We start from the raw sequence: 21,665 nt of genomic DNA, 5'->3' as shown, positions 1-21,665 counted from the left end.
ATAGTCCATGCGACGACCCCGGACATAATAACGGCGACGAGCCTTCTTTCCCATTAAACGGTAAACATATATCCAAATAAGCAACAGACTCAGCAAAGTGCGAACTGTGTTCTCGGTGTTGTTGTCCATTGTTGTTAAAACTCTGACTGGCGGCAGACTTTATTATGGTCCATGCAGCGGACGCTTGGTGATGACGTGTTACTTGCATCGTGATGACGTATGTACAAGAGCCTACCGTGGCCAGGCCACAGTCGCGACGGCCAACGGCCACGGACAGATGGCCCAGTGTGAGTGCAGGCCAGAGAACAAAGGGGCCATTTGAGCACGGTTAGGTGTGAAAATGGCCGATGACCTAGTGTGAGTGCACCTAGACTGAGGTAAACGTGAGGGAATCAGAGAGGCAGATTGAACAGAATATCCTGACTATGTTAAACATGTAAATATTTAATAATTCTCATCTCATCTCATCGTCATCCGCTTATCCGGGGTCGGGTCGCGGGGGGAGCAGCTCAAGCAGGGGGCCCCAGACTTCCCTTTCCCGGGCCACATTGACCAGCTCTGACGGGGGGATCCCGAGGTGTCCTCCCCACTGGACGTGCCTGAATCACCTCCCAAGGGAGGCGCCCAGTGGGCATCCTTGCCAGATGCCCGAACCACCTCAGCTGACTCCTTTCTAAGTAAAGGAGCAGCGGCTCTAATCCGAGTTCCTCACAGATGGCTGAGCTTCTCACCCTATCCCTAAGGGAGACGCCAGCCACCCTTCTGAGAAAACTCATCTCGGCCGCTTGTACCCGCGATCTCGTCCTTTCGGTCATCACCCAACCCTCATGACCATAGGTGAGGATATGTAATAACTGTGTAACATAAATATGTAAATGATTAACTGACAAAAAAATTTAAGTACATTTCTAGCAAATTAACTCCAATATAAATTATATTAATTTATTCTACAACTTTCAAATATTTAACTTCTAAACCTTACATTATTATGGATTATTACACGGCTCTTCTCAATGCTGTAGACTGCTCCATTCACTTGCATGGGCCTTCCCAACGTTCAGCTGTCAATTATTTTTGTTTATGCTCCGTTTACTTGCATGGGCACTTCACAACTTCCGGCGGTGAATTATATTTGATAAATCACCATTGCCCAGTATAATTGACCGCTGTCAAGGTAAACAAACAGTTTTTTTGCCGTTTGCCATTTTAATCTAGATTAATTTTGGAATTAATCTAGATTAAAGATAATAATCTATGCCCACCACTAATATATATCTCTCTCTCTCTCTCTCTCTCTCTCTCTCTCTCTCTCTCTGTCTCTGTGTCTGTGTGTGTGTGTGTGTGTGTGTGGAGCCTTCTATAAGACTACAGTAAAAAAGAATCGTACAATAATCCCATTTTCAGTGCTTTGACACAGAAATACAGTCACTAAAACGAGCTGTTGTCCTCAAATCAATTCTGTGAGTGACAACAGCGCCACCCGCGGTGGAACAGATAATTACAGTGAATCAGACTTTCCTTCTGCTCACCACCAACCATTCCCATCGACTTCAATGTAAATCGAGCGAAACCCAAGCGGCTTGTGGTATTTTTCCGTTTCAATTTATCCTTATGGCAGAAAAGTCCCACCCGTGAAGCAGTGACCGATAAGGAAGAATTTTGCACTTGCGTCACTTGAACATGATTGACACAACACCCTGGCTAGTCACCGCCTTCATTGGGCAGCTATCGTGAACTGACTTCGACAGTGACGAGACGCAAATAATTATTATAAATTATATTACACCATAATTGACATAATTGATTGGATGCTGTCAATGGGTGACGACATCACCAGCAATGGTACCGCTATAATCAATTGTGCTACGAAAACAAGTAAAAAAAATGCCCATGTTGCACTTCATCCAAATATAGTTAAATAACCTACGACTGACGAACACATGCGTAATTTGTTGAACATTCATTTAATAAGATAAAGATGCACCTTTTTTTTCTGTGTAGGTGAGGATTTTGTTAGTTTGTTTGTGTTGTTTAGGGTTAGGGTTTTTTGCTAGTAGTCGCTAGCAAGATGGATCGGACTAACGGTGATGATGGGGGGATGACATCGTTGACTGCATCTTACAGGATTCTTTTCAGTCATTTTCATATGAGGACAAATTACGAGTGAAAGCAGAGGGCAGACCAAAACCTCCTTTGAAAATAACACAGCTCGTTGGTGCGGTAAGGAGAAATTTAAATTGCTCCATGTATGACAAGGTCAACTGGCTAACGGGAAGTTTACTAAAGAACCGCCTTTACTGTTGGCCCTGTGTCATGTTTAAGACAGCTGCTGTCGGTGATGGCTGTTCAACGTTTGCCAGAGATTTTATGATTTGAGAAATCTTAGTCGATTGATTAAAATTTACGAGAAATCAAAGGATCATATCTGGGCTGCTGGCCAGTTAAGTCTCTTGGGCAGAGTGAGAATCGACACTCAAATCAATGAAGGTGTTCGAATCCAGTTAACACAGCACAATGAGAATGTGAGGAAGAACCGTGAAGTTCTGCGAAGGTTGATTGATACAACCACGCTTTTGGGTCGCCAGGAGCTTGCTTTTAGAGGGCATGATGAAAGTGCAGATTCTGCCAATAAAGGCAACTACAGAGAGTTTGCTGATGTGTTCGCCCGTTATGACGAGGTCTTGTCTACCCATTTAGAGTCATCTACAGTTTTTTCGGGAATGTCAAAGACGATTCAGAACGATCTGATTGAATCTGTTTCAGCTGTCATTCAAGAGGAGATTAAACGCAAAATAGTCAACGCACCGTTTTTCTTGTGGCAGGTTGATGAGACTACCGATATTTCATGTAGTGCGCAGCTGTCCATTATCTTGAGATATGTTGATGTTGCTGGGGTGATCCAGGAACATTTTCTCGGATTCTTTGACGTGTCAGATGGCAGAGATATCTATTTTTAGTTTTTTAGACAGTGAAATGGCAGTTCATGATTACAGAAACAAACTTGTTGGTCAAACGTATGATGGAGCAGCGGTCATGGCATCATCTCTTAATGGCTTACAGGCCAAAGTAAAAGCTGTTGCTCCATATGCGCAGTTTGTTCACTGTTATGCTCATCGGCTCAATCTTGTGCTCAGTCAAGGTGCACGGTGTATCCAAGAGGCAAGAGTTTTCTTTGGTAATTTGACTGGCTTCTCAACATTTTTCACCAAGTCAACTAAGAGAATGATGTATTTGGAGGAGAGTGATTGTCCCCGCCGTCCTAGAAATGCCCCTACCCGGTGGAACTTTACGTCAAGAATTGTTGGCACTGTTGCAAACAATTATGATAAATTACTTGACGTTTTTGACAGGATGGTTCAGAGTGGTGATGATGATGACACAATAAATAGAGCAGATGGATTCCTGAAAGATTTGGAGGATTTTGAATTTGTTTTCATGTTGGTGACATACAATCAGGTTCTGGCAGAAACAGATGTTGTTTTCAGCATTTTACAACATAGAGCTGCAGATGTGGTTTTCTGCAAAGCACGGGTTAACGCTCTTCTGTCCTTTATCACAGAGAAGACTTCAGAGGTGTCATTTTGTGCCATCTATGAAAAGGCTGTTGATATGACCTATGATCCAGCACAGAATCCAAGGAATAGACACCGTGGTTGTGATGGAAAATCTACATGTTACGTTCAAGGTCGTCTAAAATGTAATTCTTAATGTTTCATGTGATGTAATCTGGTTTCACATTCCGTTTCCGTGTTGTCTGTAGTTTGGTTTGGGCCTGTTTTACTTGACCCCCTGGGGAGCGTAGAGAAGCAAAGGGTGATAAGGAACAGCCTCAACCACCTTCTTAACCTCTGAAGAAACTTCAATCAATAGATTAACATCTGGTTAACAAATGCTTTTGGTTTATTGGGGGCCAACTGCCCTCAAGGATCCGATTTAAGTGTATAAAAGCTCCTGACTTTAGCTTCTCAACTGACTTTTCAGAGCGTACCTTTAGAGTATGAAGTAAGACGCAACGAGAAGCTCCCATCTGAGGCCTCAGATTATTGTAATGTTTGCCTGTTTTATTGTTTGTTGATGCATGTTGTGATGTATCTTTGTTCGTACTTTTATTACAATTATACATGACCCACCAATTGTCTACAGTATTGTGTGCTTTTCGCATCTAAATATCTCATCTGTCTTAGACGCAAACTCTGATAGAGAAATTGCCACGACAGTTGTGGTAGAAATTGACCTTACATTTTATGTTAAACTATGATTATTATTAGGCCTACATATCATATATATACTTTAATGGTGGAAAAGAGCTGATCACCTTTAGCCTAGATGTTATGTGCCATGTGACACCAGTGAGTAAGTCCAGTTCATTCCCATCTGATGGGCCATGTGGCACATCAGTCAGAGAGTCCAGTCTACTCCCATTTTGATGTACTCTCTGAAGACAATGCTTACATTCACACGTGTGCATCATCTCTGTTGGTATAAGGATAATATATGTTCTAAGGTCACATTGGGACTCAGAAGACATAAGAGAATGCTGACATCCACACAGTATGACTCTGATGGGAAATTCTATATTTGAGGAAAGTCCAACTTTGTATTGTGTAAGAATCGGGGATATAAGGAGCTGTCCGGGATTCGTTCGGTAGTGTCTATTCGAGGATACCATTCGGCTTTGTTGTCTCTCGTTTGCGGGTGGCAATAAACTCTCCATCTATACTTGACCTGGACTCCCCGATTTCTCTTGCTTATAGCTAGTTGAAGTGAATTAGATAAGTTGTTATTATTAATGCTACAACACAGTTCAAAAGAGCGTTACAAAGGAGTGTACATGGCTGTGTTGAACAAACTCATCGATCAAATCACAACACGCTTTGCAAACATTGAGAACCAGGGTTTTCTTCAACTGCTTCATTCAGCTTAATTTCAAGAAATGTCAGATACCTTTCCAACTGAGGCATTTGACTGCTTGTTGAAGGGATATGGCCAGTTGTTTGAATCAGACAGATTAAAGTCAGAGTTGCAAGTTCTATATTCAGACAGGGATTTTCCCACTGGAAAGGATAAACTGTGACTTCATTGCCTTTTTCAAGCAGGGTGGACTTGACAAAGTTATGACAGAGGTTTATAGGCTAATGTGCTTAATTGCTACAATAGGAGAGACATCTGCTGGTGTGGAGAGAAGTTTTTCATGTCTAAAACGTCTTAAAACGTACACACTCAATACCATGCGAAACTTGGCATTTTGCAATTTTAAGGAGAACAGTTAAATCCTTAGAAGGAACTCCCAGCTGGTATGACCGAGTTATTGACCACTTCGCCAGGAAGACCAGGAGGGCAGAATTTAACTACAAGGTGAGAGATAGGTTAGGCATGTTTTCTTGTGGCCTAGCAAGGTGGTTACTTCACTTATGCTTTTAAATGTTAAGGTAAACAAAAGGGACGATTTAACAATACAGCTCTGTGACCAGCAACAATGTATTCATTGAAGTAAACAATACAGTACCTCGTAAATAACCTCTGTATATCATTTTTACAATAACTTATGTGTTTTCATATTTTATAGTGATTTAACCCTAATTGTCTGGAGGGAAGGAGAGAGAGGACATCAGAATGCAGTACAGCAGGAATTGGAGGTGAACAGTTTAGGGAAAGAAAAGGTAGGTTTAATGTCTTTCCTTTCAAGTTATGTTACCCAGGGAGGAGGGTTAGGTGTGCACTCGTTTCGGTGCGTCGGTCGACGGGGTTTGCTTCACCAAAAATGTTGACCACCAGCCCCCACGGCTCATTAATCTTCATTGATGTAACACAGACAACATGGTCTGACAGGAATCCGTGAAATGACTACGGTCGGACGCTTAACTCGAAATCCGTGGCCACATCACGGAAACACGCCGATATCTGTGTGTGAGCCACGGAATAACAGTGTCATTTACTTGCATTGGAGCAAATTCCGTGGCCACATCACGGACAATTGAAGTGATTCCGTCAGACCACCACGGATTTTGAGTTAAGCCCCCGCTGTGGTCAAATGTGGCACACACACAGATTGAAACGGGAGCACACACAGATTGAAACGGGAATCTGTGTGTATCATTGTCATTGTCATTTACTTGCATTGGAGCAACTTCCGTGGACACAACAAGGACAATTTAAGTGTTTCAGTGAGACCACCCCGGGTTTTGAGTTAAGCCCCCGTGGTCGACTCGCTCGTTGAAACGGGGATCCGTGTGTGAGCCACGGAACAGCAGCGTCATCTACTTGCATTGGAGCAAATTCCGTGGCCACATCACGGACAATTTAAGTGATTCCGTCAGACCACCATGGATTTTGAGTTAAGCCCCCGCTGTGGTCAAATGTGGCACACACACAGATTGAAACGGGAGCACACACACAGATTGAAACGGGAATCTGTGTGTATCATTGTCATTGTCATTTACTTGCATTGGAGCAACTTCCGTGGACACAACAAGGACAATTTAAGTGTTTCAGTGAGACCACCCCGGGTTTTGAGTTAAGCCTCCGTGGTCGACTCGCTCGTTGAAACGGGGATCCGTGTGTGAGCCACGGAACAGCAGCGTCATTAACTTGCATTGGAGCGAATTCCGTGGCCAAATCACGGAAATCGGCGTGTTTCCGTGATGTGTCCACGGATTTCGAGTTATTCGTCCGTAGTCATTTCACGGATTCCTGTGAGACCAGGTTGAAATAAATGGTTACATTTCAACCAGCAACGAAGTTGGAGTGGCCTACACACATAAATAATTGTAATACACCAACATTGTTAACTGTCATACATAGGTAGCTAAACAAGCTAATGAAAAATTAAATACCAACGCTGAAATGTTAGACTATAAACAATATAAAATGATACCGTAATGCACCTGTTCTTTGTCTTTGGATCTTTTGAATACATCGATCAATATGTGAATCACAATGATCTGTCACGGTTAGCGGGTGTCAGGCAGGCAGGTAGGACAGTTCGGGTAAGGATAATTTATTAACTCAAAAGGCAAGGAACACGGGTGACGCGGGTAACACAGTGAACACCGGGATCACAGGTAGGACACAGGACACAGGACACAGGACACAACTCACCACAAACTAAAATGATCAGACAAGGAACAAAGGAAAGACAAGGGCTTAAATACAAAACACACACAGGGCACGCAACGAGTAACAGCTGAAACACATTAGGGGAGGGAGCAGTAATCAAACAGGAGAGAAACCTGACATGTGGAGAAACAAGACCGATACCAAAGTAAAACAGACACACCAAAACAAGACAAGGAAACCGACAGACCATGACATGATCGCAAGCAGAGGACCTTGAGAGTTATTGAGCAGCAGCTGAACCAGTCTAAACATCGGACACGTAACGGAGCACTGAACTAGGCCCTCTCGGATGCCAGGTCGAAACAACATTTGTTTCACTACGACTCCTTTCAGCTGCACACCTCCTTCTCCAGCAAAGAATAATTAGAGAGAACGGCTAATAAAACGCTTGAGGTGGCGTTTTGAAAATAAATAACAAATTTTTTTAGGACATGGCATGAAGATAATTATGAGCCTTTAATTGATATCCAGACATTTTTTGCGGAGACACATTCCTGTACCCCACTTGTATTGGAGTGAACGAAGATATCTACGGTACTTCTGGGTCCCATGAATCGAGGGACCCGTATGTATATCCCTCCACGTTAACACCGTTAATAACGCGTTAAACTGACAGCGCTAAAAATAAACCAATCTAAAAATGGTACATAAACAAATTGAAGAAACCCTGATATAAAGGATAGGCCTAATGTTGAGCTGAAACCACTATGAATTATTCATTTAAAAAACAATAATAGTTGTGTTGCTTATCTTATCAGCGTCTAGAAATGTGAATATCAGCTTTATAAATAAATTTAGATTTTACTTCATAGCCGATTTTTTCTATGCCTCCTTTCTGAAAATACAAGTTTGCAACACCAAATCGTTTTGTCCAATATATGGCGCATTTAACATTTTCAACCTACTTATTAGTCAAAAGATCCACCTACATATTACGAAAAACAACAATGAGACAAGACCTATCAGAGCACAGAATGAAACGGGGAGAGATTCAAGGGTCTTTTCTATCTACACCCACTAGATGGCATATCTAAGCTGTGTTCGAAATCATTCCCTATCATGGATGTAGTGCACTAAATAGGGTGCACGCCATTTTGTAGGGTGTTCGAATTCTCAGTGGTCCACTATATAGGGCACTATATAGTGGACTTAAAATAGGGTACATACGATGTACCCTGCATGTTACTCCCGTAGACCACAATGCAATGCGGTCGTCATTTTCCGGAGGAGAAGAAGAAGCTGAATAACCGCGAAAACGAATGCATTTAAAGTGCGTATTGGAAGTTAATGTTTTTAAAAATATTTATACATAACATTCTCTGAAAATTGCAGGATTTTATCAGTTTAAAAAAGTATATCGGCAAAAAATCCAGTTTTAAAGTGACTATTTTGAGCAAGGCTTCAAAAACCGTTGTTTTTTTATGTGATACGTCAAACGCGTCATATTACGTAGGAATTGGTAGACGCGGTCGCTGTTGCTGCCTCAGCTCTATGTGTAGTTGTGAGTAGTTACCGCGGTGAGGGGTCTTGTATTCCCCCCCCCCTGTGGTTTTTGGGTTTTTCTAATCGACGAGATGAGGTTTTGTATCTGTGGGGGTTGGTCCAACTCCGACCTCCTGTCCGACCATCTCCGATTTCACAGTTTCCCCGATCGGAGAAAGGATGGAGCAGGCTTTCGAGCCTGCAAACCCTCACGTTAGTTGTACTCACTCGTTCTCCAGTAGGGGCATACACACGACCTCTTTGACGCCAGGGTTGGTCCCAGGTGGCCAGGCGCACCGCGGCCCGGCCGTCCCGCGGGCCCGGGGCCGGTGCCACGCGGGGCCGCAGGGACACCATCTGCGTGGGTCCTCCCGGCGGGAGGTCGAGGTCGTCGCTCCGGAGGCTGAACGAGGTTGGGCTCGGATGGGACCGACCGGTGTAGGTCAGCCCGCCGTTGGTATTGGTGGACGGAGTTCTTGAGCGCTCCACAAACACCTGGAAACGGATCTTGTCCAGTAGGGAGCAGTTTATGTGATCGACCCGAACCAGGTCCTCGATGCTCTTGAACGGACCGTGTTGGGTCCGATAGGCGACAATGTTCCGGGCGATTTTCTCCGTGATGCCGCGGATGCTCATGAGCTGCGGCAGGGTGGCGGTGTTGATGTTCATGCCGCTGCAGGAGGACATATGCTCCGGGTCTCTCCGCAGGGAGGACGGGGAGTGCTGCGACGAACTGGTCCTACTCGACACGCAGATCTCCACTTTAATAATCTCCAGTTTGGTGGCGCCTATCCCACTCACCAGCGCTAGGTCCTCCACCTTCTTGAAGCCCCCGATGCAGTCCCGGTACTCCACGATGCTCCGCACCACGGGGCGGTTGACCCCGGGCAGGGTCATGAGCTCTTCCTCCGTGGCCGTGTTGATGTTCAGCCGCTCCTGGTTCACCATAATTCTCCTGACACCACAACTCTATCTCCCTCCTATTGCCATGGTGTCTACCCCTTTTAGGTGGTTCAAAATTGTACGGAAGTGGTCCGAAACTGTAATCCATTGTTGTTATGTTGCCTATGTAGTCTATGATGATTAAAACGTCTGTCTACCAATTCCTACGTCACGCTCGAAAACGAGCGTTTGAGATGCGGAAGTAAAATTGTATCACAAAAACGGCTCAAGATGCCACTTGTAGTGTAGATTTATTAATAAAAACTAAATAATCGTGTATTCGAATTTTTTTCCTATATGATTCTTCACTGCAGTATCTAACTTCCAATACGCACTTTAATGATGGTCTCCGGCTTTCGTATAGAAATGTCAATTTTTTTTGGGGGATTTAACATAGAAAATGTAACATTCAAAATTTGTTAAAAAAAACTTGAACAAGGAAATGTAACATTCAACATCAATACAACCTCCAGCTTTCCTCGTGAGTGCCCGGTTTGTTTACATGATGTGGGCGCATCTGTCTGCGTCACACAAATACCCGGCGCATTTACTGACGCAAATGACGTTTAGAAATGTTCAGCGTAGTGTCCGAATTCTCGTTCCCTATTCCCTATATAGTGCACTATATCATGTACACACTATATAGGGAATAGGGAACGAGTGTATAGGGAACGATTTCGAACACAGCTATAGAGTGGCGAAGTCGCGCCCCTTCCGGTAGGGCTCATGGGACCTATGAGATCGAAAAATATGAATGGGTGTCAATGGAGAGAAAATAATTATTTTCTGGTCCCGGTCTTTATATGCCCTGGATTACACATATGTTGTTTGTGGATTTAAAGGATAATTTTTCATGCAAAGAGTTCGACCGTTTATTGTGCCATTGTTCAGATAAAGGCTGTAGAGAAAACACAACGAGAAAGACTACACGGCTCGTATGTGACGTCACGCTCCCTGCGACTGGCGTGGAGAAGACCGACAATCTTCCCATCGGCATAACTGAAACTCTGCACGTGCCCCGACTTATAATGGTTTTCCCCTCTTTCGATGCTTTTATCCTCCCCTTGGAAAAAGCGGTGAAGTGGGGCAGAGAGATCGCCATCTCTGTGCCGAGTTCCAAGGGCGGGTGTGGTGACGTATATCATATGCGTCGAGAGCAGCGAAGAGCTGTAGTTCACAAAGCGGCCTCACATAAAACCTAAAATACTCCAATAGGGTCCGACTGCGTCCTGCGTCCTCCTGCCAAGACACGCCCCGTGTACAAAGACACGCCCCTCGTGTGAAATACACGCCTATAGACAAGTTTACGCGTCGAACCCTGGGCGGCGCCATTACCCTCCACAAATGCATTTCATTTCCGCCGGAAGTGGTTTGCGCAGCGGTTGCCAATGTAAACAGACGCTTTGACAGCCCACTGTCAGATCGATATCGTAAGCTAATAATGTCCATACAATGGCAACACAGTTTAAATGATCTTACTGGAGATTACTACATTACTATCCCCCACCCGAATTCAGTGCAGAACTGGGTGGATAACATGGCGACGTGGCCCAACATAACGTACAGCAAGATTTGCGCCTATTTCGTGGACTCCATAGCAACGGATGGGAAAGCGATGGACAGTCTGAAAGCCTCCGAGGCTTATCAATATTTGCATAGCGACAAAGTCGGTTGTGTCATGTCATACAAACATGATCGTTTTGTTTATTTGAAAGCAAATGTAGAGCCTAGTCAATGTTTGAATAGCGCGTGGCATAATGCTTGGGTGCTGGTAACTGAAGCTGGAGAAGTCAAAACGGCGGGATGTACGTGTGTCGCTGGACCAGGGAGATCTTGTTCCCATGCAGCTGCGATCCTGTGGAAGGTTACTCATTATTTGACCATTGTACTCTAGGCCTATATGTCTTTTTTATTTTCAGTATCCGAACTACATCATAGAGGTTAGAGTGTGCAAGTGTGTGTGTGTGTACCAAGATCATAATAATAACACATTTTCTATTACTGAAATCCCAGTGCAAACTATATCATATAGCATGTTTGCAGTGAACTCATTATTATAATATCAATGCACTGTTTTTACTATATATCTTTTTAGGTAGAAAATGCTGTGAGACAGGGGAAAACCGGGCTTGCCTGCACAGACGGACAGAACCAGTGGAATGCTGGGTCTAAAAGAAATGCTGGTCAGAGGAAGATGAAGAATGTATGCTTCAAACGACACAATAGGAAGGACCTCTACCAGCTGCCATCAACTGCACAGCCATCCTCTACCACTCCAGAACCAGCACAGGAGGTGAGACTCTTTGGAAATCATGGAGAGTGGAGGAAGAACGCACTTGCCTCACCAATGGCAGAACTTTTCAATTGCCCTGGGAATAGCCTCCTACAACTCTGCCTTAATGCTGATACCTCCAACATCACCGATCCAATACCATGCCCACACCTCCATCTCCTAACCCATGATGAGCACCACACACCACTGGCTTGTGTAAAATACAGAACCGTCTACAATCAATACATTGATATGTCCACACCCCAGCTTGAGGAGATTGAGAAGGTTACAAAAGCACAGAGCAAAGAACAGGTCTGGCACGATGCACGGAGAGTGCGAATTACAGCAAGCACGGCTAAAAAGGTGCCCATTCGCTTAACCACGGCGCCTGAGAAGTTTTTGTCAGAGCACTTACATCCATCCTTCCGTGGCAATGCCGCAACTCGTCAAGGAGCGGAGGGGGAGGAACTTGCAAGGGACTATTTGGAAACTCTGGGCAACAGCATCGAAACCAAAGGGTTAGTGGTGTGCAAAAAGGAACCGTGGCTTGCAGCATCACCCGATGGAGTGATAAACAAAGACACTCTTTTAGAAATCAAAACACCTGTGATGGGAGACAAGTCAATTAAAGAATTTTTGGCAACAAAGAGCTGTGAAATCACAACTGTGGCAAATGGCGATAGGGTAGAATACCATATTGCCTGCAATGGTCAAAAAGGCTACTACATGCAGGTTCAACTTGGGATGCACTGCACAGGGCTTCAGCACGCCAAGTTGGTCATCTGGAACAAAACTGAGCACCTAGAAATAGAAGTACCCTATGACCAAGGCTTTGTTCAGGAGCAAATCACAAGGTTGCGCACATTCTACTTTTCCCACATGCTCCCAAAAATCGTTGATTATTTTGTCGAGGGAAGGTTACAGTTCTGCAGTAAATATCTCAGCATTTTAAAACCAAAATAAACTGCCTTATGTAGGTGCCCAAGGGTGCCAGCAGATGTCTGTTGTTTACATAATATAATGATGAATTTAATGTTGAATATAATACAAAGTTGAAAATAAAGGTTGATTTTAATTTTCATTTCATTATTGCACTGAACTACGATCATGAGTGCCCCATCTTCTTTAGAGTGTTACAATTTCTTTAAACACAATTCGTTCATAGTAAACTCATACATTAATAACACTGGATGAATTAATTGTTTTGAGGAAATGAAACAAATGGCTTCAACAAGAAAGATCATGTATTTAATCCTAACATGTATTAAAAAGTGAAATACAAAACAAGCCCACACAATAACATCACTATAACAATCATTTACAATATTAACCAATACTATGCACACAGGGACACAAGGCAAGATTCTAAACCTCACGAGGCATTCTGATCAGTGGACTTCTTAGGTTAACTAGGCCAGCACAGATGGTCAAGATGTTGTCCAGTTTACGTGCCATGCTGATGGGAACGGTCTGGGATAAAATCTTAAAGACCTTCAGTCTCTGGATGGCTCTTTCCACATGTATGCGGACATTGGCTACTCGCCTGGTTCGTGTTATCTCCTCATTGGTCAACTGATTGCGCCTGTTGGTGAATGCAGGGATGTTCAAACTGACCTTTCTTTCATTAACCAGGTCTCGAATGGTGAACCCACGGTCCGCCATGACCTCATCACCAGCCCTTAGATAGTCCAGAAACCCACTGTCCATGGTGATAAACTTATCGCTGCTTCTGCCAGCATATGTGTCAGATATAAACATGATTAGCCCATTAGGGGCCACAGCGACAAGATATTTCACAGTGTTGCGTGATTTATACTGACTGAAAGTGTCACTCCTTGAATCTGGGTTTGTGGCTCTCTGCATGGCACTTTCGGCACAGTCAATGATGCAGGTGGTTCGAGGGTAGTTCCTCTTAAACGGTAAGGGCATGGTGGCACGAATGGTCTCTCTTGGAAGCCAGGGGATCAGGACTTTGAACTGTTCACCCATCACGCCAATCCAGTGACTAATCACAATGCTCGCTATGGATGTAGACACATTGAAAGGGTGAGAAATATCTCCTAATATAAGATTTAGTTGTAGCTTCATCAAGGTCATCAGGATTTGGTCAACAACAGGAAGGGTAATTGATGGCTTAGCGAAAGGCAACAACGCCATCACCATGGTGAAAAATTGAACCATGCGCACTCCTGTATACAGCCGAGACCTAGAATCATCAATGACTGTGGTGCTAGTCACAGTAGGATCCTCGCACTGTGTGGCCTTATCTACTTTAACAGACTGTGTTGTTGAAAAGTATGTGTGGTCAGTCAGTGACAGATCCTCCCACTGGGTCTGGGCATCTCGGAATTTTGGTGTGGCAGGCTCGGCCTCACAGGCAGGCTGACACGTTTCGGGAGCATCTAAAAAGGGGAAGAAAACACATAGATGGAGCAAAATTAATGCAGGCATAGTAGAGTCCTCTCACTAAAAACATCACAGTTGCATAAATTGTACGACAACATTACACTCTCTCTCTCTCTCACACACACACACACACACACACACACACACACACACACACACACACACACACACACACACACACACACACCACTATTACGTAGTTCTTCAAGGAAAGTGGTCAAATCCAAAGGAATAGCTTTAAAGAGACTTTATTTAGTATAAAGTATTTTCGGTATGGTAAACTGATACTCTGAAGGTCCTGTTCCCCTTGTGGCTATGTATAGTATTTACGGCTTATATGTTTGGTCCTGCTTCATAAGGTCTATGTGTGGGTTGCTTTAGGTTCTTAAAATATGTAACAATCCCTCCTTGGTCATCTCAGATGACCATACAATAATATTTTAAATCATAAACACCATTTACCACACCGAAAATATAGTCAAAAATTCATCAACACCATCAACCGTGTGGGAACAACTCTATCGAATAGAGAAAAACCACGACGCGTCCCCATAATACTGAAACGGTATTCACATTGTGGCTCTCATAGGAAATACAGGTCATTATTTAACAATACAACAATGAACATATATCTTGTTATCATACAATCATATGGTCAAACAGCACACAAACAAAAGTATCCATAGAAATCCTGAGCTAATACTTTTGGTTATGTGCTACAAGGTCATACAATTTTCAACATGTGCAAAAGTAAAGTAAAAATTTGTAGTCATAATACAATTTTAAAAATTCAAAATGATTGATAGGCTAGCATGGATTTGGGTGGTTCAGGTGATCTTCGTGTATTGGTGCGCTGTTTCATGTGGGTGGTTTTGGGCGTTGTTATTATCGTAGCCATTGTTTCTTCTGTCGCCGTCGGGTCTTCAATTCATGAACCCAAGACTCGTCCCTCCTTGTCAAGGGTTCAGCTCAGAGAGGTTACTTTTACATCATGGGAGCCTCCAAACAGGTTCTCCATCGTCATCGTGTCAGCAACAGGTGGCCTGTAAACAACCGTCTCAAAGAAGATCAACAGTACCATTATCAATGCAGCGATACAGAAATAACGGGTTGCACTTGCAACCAAACAATACTATATAACAACAAACACAACTCGTCTTGGTGGTTCAATAATTAATTATTCAAGTAAATCCAGGATATTGATTATCTTAGACACAGGTGCTACAAATGGTGGCGTTTATTCTATATATTGTAACTGGATAAGTTCTGGTCCCTCAGGTGGTATCTCATCCAAGTTCAACGGATTATATCTGATTCCTACGTAAGCATGAATGTCACCTGGCACTTCTGTAGCGCCCACTGCTGTGGTGATCAGCCGATTCAGTAGCCCTCGTGCGCAGGGAATACAACAGCAGCCGACAACAACTAACACGGCTACTGCCATTATTCCCGCGATGAGTACTGACTGGATCATGCCTCTCCACCTACCAAACAGGTTCTCCATTCATCCAGCTATTGGGTCACTAATACCGGAGTTCTCGGCCAACTCCAACTTGAGGGATCGTAGTCCGGCCAACGCCCTGGCCACGGACCCATCTGGTGCTGTGTTATTGGGGATAAAAGTACAACATGTTGCCCCTATCATCCCGCACACCCCTCCTCGTTCTGCTAATAACATATCTAAGGCTAGCCTATTCTGATATGTCATCCGGGAGGTGGCATCCAATTGTTCGGACAGTCCTTTGACCGCATCTTCTGTGAAATTAACAAACCGTTGTTGATTATAGTATATGTAATTTATCCAGTCAACATTTTTATTAATAGTAGACCACCAAAATAGAATCGTTTCGAATCCTGCCGCTATCTGATTCCGGGCTTTATGTTCGTTGGGAACTCCTCGGGGTACTCCTATTGCGTCTATGTATATGTTTTTATCAAAACTACCCGGGACTGGTGCATACTCCCGTTTCCGACGGGTCAAATCCGGGAGACCACCGCTCGTGGATAATGTGAGATCCATCACAGTCTTGCTATTGGGCAAAATGTTGATGGGCATTATTAACTGTATGATTGCGCATGTTCCTGAGAATTCAAAGGGGAGAACTCCCCTGAGGATCTGACCTCCACAGAACCACCATATATCACTACGGGCACGAGTCATATTGGACAACAATTTTATCTCTCTAGTGGTGTTACAAGAGTCAAGAGGAAATGTTCCCACCTTTCTCCCTGTTCCCCTTCCTGTGATACAATGATAGTCCGGAGTTAAATTAACTTCAAATCTGGGGGGTATAGATCTAATCGGGGTCTGAGGATACATGTTATTTACTCTGGATTTTATTGTAATTGAGCACCCTGGGATGTGGCCGTCCACGAACAATTCCAATAGACAGACAAAACCTTGTGGTGAATTATGCGGGGTGATTCTAGCGGGGGCTGTGGTCAAGGAGGGGCGGCCGGCGGCACAGATAATGCAGTTGGTCTTGCCCTGGGCCCGGGCCGTGTAGTTCATCCATTTGAACCACATGTTCTGATCAAGCTCACCCGTCTTTACCTCCCAATATTCTTCGTGCGTCCCTTCATTTGGGTGCACTACCGGAGGTGTTGAGAGATTTGGCGCTTCTAAGGAATCATACGTCCCTTTAGGTGGAAATTTATTGGGCCCCCATGCATATCCTGATAGATGGATAACTACTTTTAGGTCATGCCCATAAGTATCCGCCCTTAACGTTAGAAAAAAAACCAGGCCTTTGTCTGTCTTATGAGATCTGTTTTCGGGAATGAGTAAATCTGCCCTTAACTTTATGAATATCGACTCTCCCTTGACTGCTAGACCATTATCGCTCCAGACTTCCTTATAGCCATATAATCTTCTGGTAAGGGAGATTCCCTTTTGGATTTCCTTGTAGCTGGACCTCAGGGGATAATAGCCCTCCTTGTACCCAGGATGGGTAAGCCACGATGCCTGAGACCACTCTTCGCAGGAATAACTTCTTATGTGGCTACCGTCTTGTCTGGTACTTACGCACATGTACTTTTCTGCCTGGTAGACCCGGTCCATCCTGGTTCCACAGGGCAGCATCTCACAAAAATTCAGCTCAAAGATACTTTCTATCCCTCGACAGTACCTTAACGAGACCTGACCTGTTGTTGTTGGTTTAAGCGGTGGGTACCTGGCGATGTTGTCTCCCGCTCCTTCTTGGAACAGGACTACCAGAAGGAATCCTACCAGGTACTTTTCCAGGGGCACGCTGTGGCCCATCGTCTTGGGATGAGGAGTGTTTGTCCTTGGCTTGGAGTGCAGCTAGGTCGGTCAGGGTCTCAGTCCACGATCTGCCAGGAGTATCTGCTTTGTGGCACCGGCTCAGGTGGTGCCACTGGGCCCCACGTCGGTCCTCTACGGAAACAGAAAAGGGTGCGGCCAAGAGTACCTTGTATGGCCCCTCCCACCGGTCTTCTAGGTTCTTTCGATGGTGTTTTTTCACCCAGATCCACTCGCCAGGTGTCACCGACGTTGGTGAAGGATCCTCTGGATCGGACGGCTTCTGGTCTGTGATCTGGGAATACAACCTTAAAGAAGCTTGAGTTAGTGCTTGCAGGTACTCCTGCATTACTTCATCAAACCTGTCAGATGGGGGTCCTTTGGATGGTGGGCTGTATGGTCCTTGCATGGGACGTCCTGTGACTAATTCATGGGGGCTGAGAAGGGTGGTGTTAGAGGGAGAGGATCTTATGGCCATTAATGCCAATGGCAGAGCTGTCACCCAGGTCATCTTCTTCCCTGCTGTCTTTTCTTTAACTTTCCCTGTCAGCTGATTCACCTGCATGCGTCCTAAGGTTCGAGTTTCTACCTCCTCTGTGCTGTCCCTAGATTTCTCCAGTCTGTTGCTTCTGAGTATTTTTGCTAATTGATTTTTGATTGTCTGGTTTGCTCGCTCTACCAGACCTTGCGATTGGGGGTGATATACTGAGCCAAATCTATGTTTGAGTCCTATGTATGTTTCCACCTCCTGAAGGTGGGCGTTGGCGAAGTGGGTACCATTATCTGAGCAGATAAGCTTTGGGTATCCCCAGCGGGGAATGAGTTCCTGTGTTAACCATTTGATGACTGTTTTCCCATCCTCTTTTTTAACCGGAATTGCTTCTACCCATCTAGTGAACCTGTCGACGGCTACTAACATAAACCGTTTTCCGTCAACTCTGTTCTCTTGTCCCATATCTGTGAAATCAATGTACATTTCTTGAAATGGGAGCTGGGGCACGGGGAATTGTCCTTTGGTTATCTTGAATCCCCGCCTTTGGTTACAGGCTTGGCACGTTTGACAGTCCTGGACATACTGGTCGCACACAGCTTTGAGGGCTGGATGCCACCAGTATCTTTCAATCCTTTCCCGGGTCTTGGCCTTTCCTTCGGCTGTTTTGGCTAACAGCAGGATTAGGTCTGTGTGTTTTGCTTTGGTATTTGCACTGGTGATCATCTGTCTGTTTATCATTTGTTGTCCGTTTAGGTGGGCTAGTTCGTATGCGTAATTGGAATCGGTGTAGAGATTTAGCGTTCGCCCCTTGGCTATCCGTAGACCTTCACACATAGCATATAGTTCGGCTCTTTGTGCTGAAGCGGGCTGTTCTAATATGCCACTAGCCAGAGTGCTGCATATTCCTTGTTTGGTCTGTTCCACTACAGCCCATGAGGCCAGGTTTTCTCCATTGGCGGCTCTGTAGCAGCATCCATCGGTGTACAAGGTCATGTCTACTGGCTGAAGGGGTTCCGCTCTCAGTCCTGGTCGAATCTTCACTGCCTTCTTTATTTCTTCTGAGCATGTGTGAGGTTCTCCATCGTTGGGCCCGGGCATGTGTCCGTCATGTTGGCTCCTTGGGTGGTGAAGGTGACCATGGGATTCCCCAATATTCTCTGGAGTTTTGCGTTCCTGGTTGCTGTGGTGATTGTGTAGTCTGAACTATCCAGGTATGCTTTTACCCCGTGGATAGTGTGGACCACAACTGGGTGTGTCATTAATATGTAGGCCGTCTTGTCCAGGCTTTTGGCGATGGCGCATATAGCTTTTCCACACTCGGGGAGTCCTTTTTCTGGTGGTTCCAGGGCAGAGCTGTGGTAGGCTAGGACATTCCGTTGTCCTCGTTGTTTCTGCCATAGGATTCCGTTGACCACACAGTCTTTTACTGACACATCCAGGTGAAAGGGTTCTTTGTAGTCTGGGGCGGCCAGGGCCGCGGCACTATACATGCTTTGTTTTAGCCTGGTGAATGCTTCTTCTGCTTCAGGGGTCCATTCCAAGGGGGCTTTTAGATTCCTGTGTCCTGCTTTGGTGATGAGTTGTCGCAGTGTAGTTGTTTCGCCGGTATAATCAGGGATGTAGGTCCGGCTATATCCTGTCAGTCCTAGGAATGCTAGCATTTGTCGGACTGTGATTGGCTTTGGATAGGTTTTGATCGCGCTTCTGTGTCCTTTGCCGATCTCTCTTCTATTCCCTCCTATTACTTTCCCCAAGAAAGTAATCTCTTGTTTCACCAGTTGTAGTTTTGTTTTCTTCAGTTTGTATCCTTTTTGTGCTATTGTTTGCAGCAAGTTTTCAATTGCCTGTAGGCAAACTTCCTTTGTTTCAGCTGCCACGAGGAGGTCGTCCACGTATTGTATCAGGACCGTGCCTGAAGGGAGATCCAGGCCTGCAAGGTCCTCCTTGAGGCAGGTGTTGAAGATGGTGGGGGTGCTTCGGAAACCTTGTGGCATCCTTCTGTATGTGTATTGTTGATTTCTATATGTGAAAGCAAAGAATTGTCTTGACTCAGTGGCCAAAGGGATGCAGAAGAATGCATTGGCGAGATCCACCACCGTGAACCATCGATGTTCAGAGCTTACTGGATTTAGGGCCACGTATGGGTTAGGGACCTTCTCCGGGGGGGCTATGGTCCGAATGTTGATGGCCCTCAGGTCATGCACCATCCTCCAGGTCAGCCCATCGGCTTTTCTCACTGGCAGGATCGGTGTGTTCCATTCTGAGGTGGTCTTCTCCAGCACACCTGCTTCCAGTAGGCCCGTTATGGTGTCGTTGATTCCCTCCTCCGCCTCTGGCTTTATCCTGTATTGATGTCGCCATTCCGGGCGATGAGGATTCTTCACGTTCACCACAATGTTGTGCTGCGGGGTGTGTCCCACATCATACGGTCCATTTGCCCACACCGTCTCCTTAATGCGTGTAAGCATGGTGGTCACTTCTGGGTCTTCTGGCTCGTCGCTCTTGGTGTTGTTGTCGATCACCATCCGATGTCCGTCCACTCTTTGGCCGATCGCCTTGTTCGTGGTTCATGAGGATATTCTCCAGAATTCTGCATCTGGGCTTCTGTGTAGATATTGGTTGTCTGTGGGTTGCCATTCACGGACCTCTTGTGCTCTTTTTACCATTGGTCCGAGTTGTTTGGGTTGGTGGTCTGCGCTGACCAAGAGGGAGACATGAGGGACACTCTCTGGTTCCAGCTGGAACCAGGATAGTTGTTCTTCTGTGAGGTCGACTCCTGCCGCCACTCCTTCGGGTCCCAGGTATATATCTCCACATCGTAGGTCCTCCAGCTGTCCATCTTTCTGGTTGTACCATGGTTCATCGTAGGTCAGGTCCTGCTCGTGTGTGATGTTGAGCGTGCAGTGTAATGGGTCCAACAGTTCATTGTATTCTCTGATTTCTTGGATCCACATTTCCCACTCGATATGTGCTTTCCAGTCCTGGAGTTGTCTGTGCTGTTTCCTGCCAGTAGATGGTGGTGTCTTCGTGAGCCTCTGGCTTCGGGTCGTCTATTAACATGAACATGTGTGCTTCATCTGGGGCGGGTTTGGCGGGGTGGTACAGGGTGATGCCTCCCAAGTTGCAGGCAAGAGTGATTTGTAGGGAACCCATTAGGTCTCTTCCTAATAGATTGATGGGGCATTTTGGGGCGTATAGGAATGAATGACTTCCTTTCTGTTCTAGTATGTCGAAGTCGAGTGGGATTGTGAGCGGTCGTTCCATGGGTTTCCCAGAGAATCCCATGGTTTTTAGAGAGCGGCGAGAGAGTGGGGGTGTTTTTCCCGCGAGACTTCCGATAGTTGATACGGATGCTCCCGAGTCCACTAGAAACGTGCATCTGTGTCCACCTACGTATGCGTCCACAGTAGGTTGTCCGAGACCCAGTTCCTTTCTCGCCCGCTCGTCCTCTGGGGATCCCTATTGTTGTAAGTGTAACATGGAGTTGCCCGATGCGGGCAGATCCTTGAGGCCAGTATTTCGATTTTGTTGTTGTGACGGGAACCTAGATTGGGCCACGTCGGAGTGGTACTTGGGGCAGTCTCTGATCCAGTGTCCCATTTGGTTGCAATGCATGCATGGATTCTGGTATATCAGCCTTTCCCTTTCTCTTCCTCTTCCTCTTCCTGGTCCTCCTCCTCTGTATGGATGGT

General features: G+C 45.2%; 1 protein-coding gene across 1 annotated transcript in view; it reads right to left on the bottom strand.

The window, feature by feature from the left end:
• LOC132466319 (uncharacterized) overlaps positions 1 to 18,624 on the bottom strand; it is a 123,022-nt gene extending 104,398 nt beyond the window's left edge. Inside the window, exon 1 of the mRNA XM_060063486.1 lies at positions 14,792 to 18,624. Within this exon, the coding sequence (XP_059919469.1) occupies positions 17,377 to 18,456 (1,080 nt within the window). The 5' untranslated portion in view covers positions 18,457 to 18,624 and the 3' untranslated portion in view covers positions 14,792 to 17,376. The remainder of the gene's footprint in view (positions 1 to 14,791) is intronic.
• Between the last annotated feature and the right edge of the window lie 3,041 nt (positions 18,625 to 21,665).

This window comes from Gadus macrocephalus, chromosome 10, assembly GCF_031168955.1.
Source record: "Gadus macrocephalus chromosome 10, ASM3116895v1".
NCBI classification, from domain to species: domain Eukaryota; kingdom Metazoa; phylum Chordata; class Actinopteri; order Gadiformes; family Gadidae; genus Gadus; species Gadus macrocephalus.
This window is presented reverse-complemented; position numbering and strand designations above follow the sequence as displayed.